The following is a 7,498-nucleotide window of genomic DNA, read 5'->3' on the forward strand; positions in this document are numbered from 1 at the left end:
GTTATTATACGCATTATTTATTTTAGAAAAGGTACATTCTTATGCACATTATCTACATAAATAAACCAACTAAAAGTTATTTATTACCCGTTTCCTTTGCTTGATAATAAAAAAATTCTAAGAAATTCGCTTTTGAGTTTTGGTTACAGTAATCGCATATTACATGTTTTAGTATAATAATAAAAATATGTTACAAAATACATGTCCAAATTAAAAAATCGAAACAAAATTTGTATGTCATCTTCATTATTGCATAAAATTGAATCTAAAAATAAAATATTATTCTCAAATTGATTTTTATTAATATAAATAGGCTTTAAATGAGAATTTTTTAAACAGATAATCTTCATTATTGCATAAACCTGAATTTAAAAATAAAATATTATTCTCAAATCGATTTTTATTCATATAAATAGGCTTTAAATGTGAATTTTTGTAAATAGATAAGTGAATTTTGATTTAACATTAATAATAGACAACAATGGCCATATTATATTTTATATTAGGGCTTGAAGAGTATTTTATTACTTTTCTTTTTAAAAAAAAAATTCTAAGGATTTTTTGGGTATAATACCAAATCATCCTCACTTAATCATATTCTTAAAAATCTGTGAGAACCCGAATTTCCAGCAATAGCTAATATTTTGCAGCAGCTAGCAATATTCAGTAGCAATGCAAAAGTTTCAGCAAAAGCTAACAATTGCAGCAGCAACTAATATTTCAGAAGCTGATATTTTTTCACCAGATAGAATCCAGCAGCAGAAGAGTTCAGTAGCATGAGATTGCAACAGACAGCTACTGATTATGCCCATGACTTGTAACTGAATCATTTAACATGGAATAAAGGTTGTTAATGACACATAATGGCAGATTATGGTCATTAATTGAGAGGTTAACAGTCAGAATTTTTGTCTATAAATAACACCCTCAAATTTCTGAATTGGTGTTACACAAATCTTGAGTTATCACTTGAAATTCGAGCTAAGAGAGTGTCTTTTTCGAGCAAAAAAATCCAAGTAGCGAGAGCAAGCGGATTCCAGACTTCAACCGAAACTTTCTAGCAAATTACAGTAAGTGGGCTTATGTATAAATGTCTTGAAACCAGTTTGATAATTTCTGTTTTGAAGCAAAGTATATGTATTTTTTATCTCTGATTTTTGAAGCACTGAAACCTAGTAAACTAATGGTAGGAATATATATTTTGAAACATTCCTGATTACTGAAATTTTGTTTACTGATTACTGGTCGTATCCCTTAGAGGAGAGAACATATAGGGGACTGATATTAGTATAGCCATGAAATTCACAAACGTGCTCAATGCTTGCTTGCTAAATTTAAGTTCTGATTTTTGAAACTTGTTATTCATAAATACCGATTCATGTTCTGAAAGTAAGCGTTTCTGTATATTATTTGTATTACTGTTTATGTTGAAAATGATTTTGAAAACTGTGAGTTACGCCTGTCCCCGCTTATTGAGTGACGACCATATCACTCACCCACCAAACTCATCCCAAATAAGAACAAGGAAGAAATGTTAGAAGAAGAAGAGCAGAATCATTTTTGGGGCTGGTGAAGAAGACTGTTGTCTCTCAGTTCTAATTTATGTTTTTTCGCTGCATCTGTTAAGCATTGTTATGTCTGGTTTTACATTTTCGCTGTAAAACATTAGTTATTTGAGTTTGTATCAGACAATGAAATATTCAATATTATGAATAAAAAGACTGGTTTCTGAATTTTATACTTCTGAGGCTCGTTGCTTTTGAATGTAAATTTGAGAGCAACGCCGGTGTCGACCAACCCCGTCCCTGGGGCAGTGACAAAATCAATCCGGACATTACATATTTTATCACCACATATTACAAATCTTCATATCATTCGAACCAAACATTAGATTTCCCCATGTACAAGTTGGACTATGATGTTGTACCCTCTCGTGTGAAAGTAATTCACATATTATTATTTAGAATTAATTTACAACCATGCAATCAATTTTAACCTAACTTCAAAATATATTTGTACTTATTAATGACCATATTTATGCTAATTATGTGAGAATATTTAGACATGTTGCAAAGGGTGTTCTTCATGTCCATTAAAATTTGTTCCCTACATTTTTTATTTAAAAAAAAAAACAATTTTTAATTTATCCCTATGATTTTTTTTTTGACTCAGCCAAGAACTGAATATTGAAATTATCTTTGTTTGATAATATATTGAACTATGATCAGATAAGTGGGTCGGATATCTATACAAATTTTTGTAATTTGTCTTTCTGCTTATTTTCGGTTGCATGGAGAATATGAGTCAGAGCAAGGAAAATATTTTTTCCGCAAGACAAATTTTCCCATATGTATGTATTATACGGAATGACAATCGTTTCCAAGATACAACAACTCTGATCCAGAAATGAAGCACTACAAGTTCTAGATGTCAGCGAACAATAATATGTCTGAACTTTTAAGATTTGGAGGAAAATAATGCAACGAAATGTACGTAAAAAGTATCTGATGAATGCCTGCAGATGGACTATTTAAAGAGTGAGTCACCTGCTGTGATAAGACAGGGGACACTCCCTTCTGTGATAAGCCATGGGACGTGCGGTTCTGCGCTAAAGGGACAGTCACACGAGATGCACTGGTTCGGACCGAAGGTTGCAAACTTTTGGACTCACTGATACGGAAGGGACACAAAGTTTTCGAAATAAAAATTATTTTTCAAATAAATTTTGTCCAAAAAGATTAATACGATCAAGAAACCTGACCTTAGCGGCCCGGCCCCACGCGTGTGTGTTTCATCGAGACACAATCTATCAGCGTCTTCCCCCTTCCAAAAACTTCTGATGTTCATTGGGGTCCAAACTCTTAGCTAAAACTTGGAGCTAATAAGGAAGAATATTCTCGGCACATATTTCAATTTGAAACAATTCTCACTTCCTTTCTTTCACTGCTTACCATTTATCCAACAATTTTAGTTAAAATTGATCCTTCGAAAATTTTCTACTGATCTACTCAAATATTCGAACCCAAATTTATAAATACTCAAATACGTATAGTTTCATTTTCAACTTTGCAGTATCGATTAAATTACGGGTCCAATAAATTTAATAAAAAGATTATGTTTACAATATGTAATATTGAAACACGAATATGGTGTTTTACGGTTTTCAAAGATATATGTGCGTGCATTTCAAAAAAAAAAAAAAAGATATATGTGTGTGTTGGAATATTTTATCAAGGAATTGAAGAGTTTTCGACGCATAATTTATTTTGAAGGCAAATTCAGTTGTTCAGTAAATAATCGAGTCGAGTTCAATTTTGGATTAAAATCGCTCTTTGTGATTTTCGTCTGTCTTAACTAAATATATTCATTTTTTCGTAATATTTATTAAATAAGCATTTATAATTTTCATCGATTTCTTAGAGTTTATTTTCCCGGAAAGCCAGGGTATTTAATCAAAATTTTAACAACACTGAATTAATTAGAATCGCTATACGAAAATTATTAATTGAGTTATTTGAGTTTTCATATTTTGTGTTTTAATCTTTTCATTTTTTGTTTTGTATTTAGTCACGTTTATCGGAGTGTTGACTTGGTACCGGACATATCAGTAATTTTTCGCCGTCATCATGTGAGCACTTTACAGAAATAAAACTAAAACTACCAAAAAAATAAATATAGAGAACAAAGACCTTACTTTCACAAGCTAGAAGACAAAAATAGAATGGAGAAAAAATGACGACTCATTGGACTAGCAAAAAATATGCTAAACGATGAGCAGATTTATCAAAATAATCGACTCCTATTCTATAATAATAGATTTGTTTTGGTGCAATTCATATCAAGCTGCTTAATAATTTGATCTGACAATTACTTTGAACGAAAATGTTAAGATCATATACTTGGCTCTAATTTCACCACACAAGCTAAAGGAAGATTATTTAAGTTCATATTTATAATTTTCAATAACTTAATTCAGTCGATGTGAATTATACTCAATTTCATAATCTTAATGGTATTTGTTATGTGTTGCATTTGTCTTGTGAAACACCCGCTAACGTCTTGTAAACTTCACGTTAAAAAAAAAAGTATTTGGAGCAACTTAATTCGTTCATTTCGAGCTCGTGCGTGAAACCAAATATTCACTCATTTAGTGCAACTAAATCATTTTCTGTTTGTGATAATTTAATTACATTAATGAATCACATGATTCCATTTTCATTTTCATCCTCCTTTTCTTGAACTTCATAACTACTTCAAAGATTATTCATTCCCCAGATTTCTAGCTAGTCGCATGGAATTAAACACAGTTCCGCGTAGAATTTCCAGGCGGGTCAGCTGCCAATGAAATCTCCTTCCTCTTCCCCCGTTCCGACGCACTATTTTCTGCAAATCTAAGGCTTCCATGATGCAAACCCTTCTCTTTTTCATCCTCATTCCACTCCGACGAATAGTAATACTCCTCGGTGTATTTCCCATTTCTTGAAGATGGAAATAACATACTTCCCCATTGTGGAAAATGGATGAAAGCTATAGGAATAGTGCAAATAACAGCCATGATTCCCATTAAAGAAATACCTTCTGCTGTGGAGAATCTTGTGGTCGAGAAGAAGATCAACTGGTTTAATCCACCCCCGAAGTTCCCTCCAGCTCCAGTGAGGCCCGAGATTAATCCTAGAGATCTTCTTGAAACGAATGGGATGATGCCGTATGTTGCGCCACACGCGGCTTGAGCTCCGATAGACAAGAGAATCATAGATGTTATGGCTATAGGAAGTGAGTCTGCATTTCCAAGACAGATGCAGAAAACTCCTCCTAATGTTTGGACAGTCCATAAGACCCATAGCCTTCCTCTCATGCCGAATTTTACAGCTGCAAGGTCGGAGGCATACCCACCCAACGGGCGGGATGCGAAGTTGGCCATACCGAAGGTGGCGGCTATGATTCCAGCTCTGTGGAGTGAGAGGTTGAATCTGAAAAATTTAGAATGTTCATATATATATGAGAGAATTAAGTTTATGTTTGAAGAAAATTTGTAGCGTGCCTTGTCGATTCCATGACATGACAAATTATGGAGTGACTGACTAGCTAGATTGAAAGACATTTTCATCTTGGAAGGTAGTATTTTAGTTTGGACTCTCAACTCAGGCTTATAGCATGATATAGTTCCTCTCGTCGAGGATCATTGTAGCGAGAGTGACGATCTAAAAAAGGCAGGAGACCATCGAATCAGTGTCGATATGACTCGCTCCAACGAGGAATTTGGAAGAAGTATTGTATTTGATGCCCATTCCAATATGTGGAGCTTGTTATAAATATTAGTTGGAGTCAAAAAATTAAATTATATACACCACAACTAGCTAGTTAGTTAGAAGCAAATTTGATCAATGCATACCTGTCATAGAAATATTCTGCAATGATATTATTCATACATAGCTCAACCCCCATGGAAAAACCGTAGACGAAGAAGAAAACCCATGTCATATAGTTTGCGAGTGCATACTTCAATACCTACAATTGAAATATATATATATATGTACAAGAAATTAAACTAGTTTATTTGCACAAAAAACCAAAGAGTAAACACATCAAACGATGTGGAGACAGTGATACTGGGAAAATGTTTTTTTTATTCATTAACTTGTTCAATTTTGGGTTTTGCTCTTTTAATTTGTCAAAGTTTGATTTTAGTATAAACGTTTAATTTTCGGTTATGTTGATTCAATCGCTGACATGACATCTGACAAGCCAGCAATTTTCGATATCACGTCACTAATTTTCGATTTCATGTCAGTAATTTTCGGTGTTACCTCAGTATTTTCCAATGTCACAACAATAATTTAGACCAAATTAAAAATTAGTGCATCAAAACCAAACTTTAGAAAATTTAGTATACCAAAAAATGAACAAGTCAGTAGACAAAAAAATTATTTTCTCTAGTGATATATAGAAAATTTCTTTCAAAAAAGAGAATATAGAAAAGTCCATTGCTTGCATATTGCTCAATTTTGTCTATCTTCTAAAGACATATATATACGGTTTTAATATATTGCATGTTTACATTGTACACTTATGCGAGCACCGATGATGTGACACTCACTTATTGGATCTCAAGAAACATATCAACATTATACATTCAATAAGTGAATGACACTCAATTGGTACTCAGTGTATACGGTAGATATGCAACATATCAAAATTATATATATATATATATAGGCACACCTTTGAAAACTTGTCCCTGTGCACAGCTCCTCTCTTTTGTAGCTCACTAAGATTCCCATCTGGCAAATCTTGTCCCAAAGTTAAAACCAGAACTCCTACAATAAAATGGAGAAATCCGGGCACCATAAACGCAATCCTCCATGCAGTAAAAGGGGTTACACCAGAAACCTCAATAAAACGGTAAAGAAAAGGCATGACCAATTGAGTCACCCCACCCCCCATATCTCCCCACCCTGCTGCGATCCCGTTCACCAGCCCGATAATCGAGCTATTGAACATGACGCTTGTCCAATGCTGGCACGAAATGAATGTGGCAAGTGAGAATCCGATCATGAATCGGATAATAAGGAAGCCATGAGCTGATGATATGAACACAATAGAGAAAACGATTGGCGCTGTCAACAGGTTCAAGAACGCGCAGCCATATCGTGGGCCTACTAAGTCACAGATTACGCCCATCACGAGCCTGGAGAAGATGCTCCCCGAAACTGAGGCGACTCCTGCATTTCCTATGTCGGAGCGGGTAAGATTTAAGTTGTCGCGTATGATGGGCACGAGAGGTGCGGCGGCGAAGGTGGAAATGAAGCAGGTGAAGAAAGAGATCCATGCTAAGTGGAAAGATCTCATGTGAGGTTGCTCGAACGAGAAGATTCTCAGGGTTTTTGCTTTGTGTTCGGAATCAACTGGTAAAGAGAATTTTAGGGTGTCATCAGACTGGATTGTCGTGGAAACCATAGAGCTTTTGAAAGCACTGCCATTGACATCTGCCATTAATTTCTTCTTGCTTGATCGGAAACAACCACGAGTAGAACTGAAAAATGGGGAAGAAAATTGAACAGTAAACGGTAGACGTGTAATTGGAAGGGGTGTATATGGCGTGCTATTAATAAGGAATATGCAAGTAATTTGACATGAAATTTGTCTGCTTTGTTACTTTTTTTTTAACCCGCGGCCGCAATTATTTAGTGTGTAATTGATAAATTCTCGGATTAACGTAATAATCTGAAAATAAATCAATAAGATAAATTGCACTGGACAACATGCTCGTCCGATAAGGTGTTGACAGAAGGAATTGAACTCCTACCACTAATCAAGCGCTCACATACTTCATCAACTCGAACACTCTATTAAAGATTGGTTTGTTACTTGATTAATTAGTGATGTGAGATGTAATTTAATTTATTTATAAAGGATTATTATGAACTCTTATATTATAAATTATAAATTGAGTTTACCATAGAACGAAAACGAATATAAAATATAAATAGTAGTGACT

The 7,498-nt window shown here is 34.2% G+C and overlaps 1 protein-coding gene across 1 annotated transcript; it reads right to left on the reverse strand.

Annotated features, from left to right (window-relative positions):
- Nucleotides 1-4,122: 4,122 nt before the first annotated feature.
- Nucleotides 4,123-7,084, reverse strand: LOC142539192 (high affinity nitrate transporter 2.4-like). Its single transcript, XM_075644470.1, has 3 exons — nt 6,223-7,084; nt 5,393-5,508; nt 4,123-4,970 (listed from the first exon to the last, which is right to left on the reverse strand). Exons 1-3 carry the CDS (start codon nt 6,991-6,993, stop codon nt 4,298-4,300), a joined length of 1,560 nt encoding a protein of 519 aa, XP_075500585.1. The 5' UTR covers nt 6,994-7,084; the 3' UTR covers nt 4,123-4,297.
- Between the last annotated feature and the right edge of the window lie 414 nt (nt 7,085-7,498).

The sequence above is a fragment of the Primulina tabacum genome, chromosome 3 (assembly GCF_025594145.1).
Source record: "Primulina tabacum isolate GXHZ01 chromosome 3, ASM2559414v2, whole genome shotgun sequence".
Taxonomy (NCBI): domain Eukaryota; kingdom Viridiplantae; phylum Streptophyta; class Magnoliopsida; order Lamiales; family Gesneriaceae; genus Primulina; species Primulina tabacum.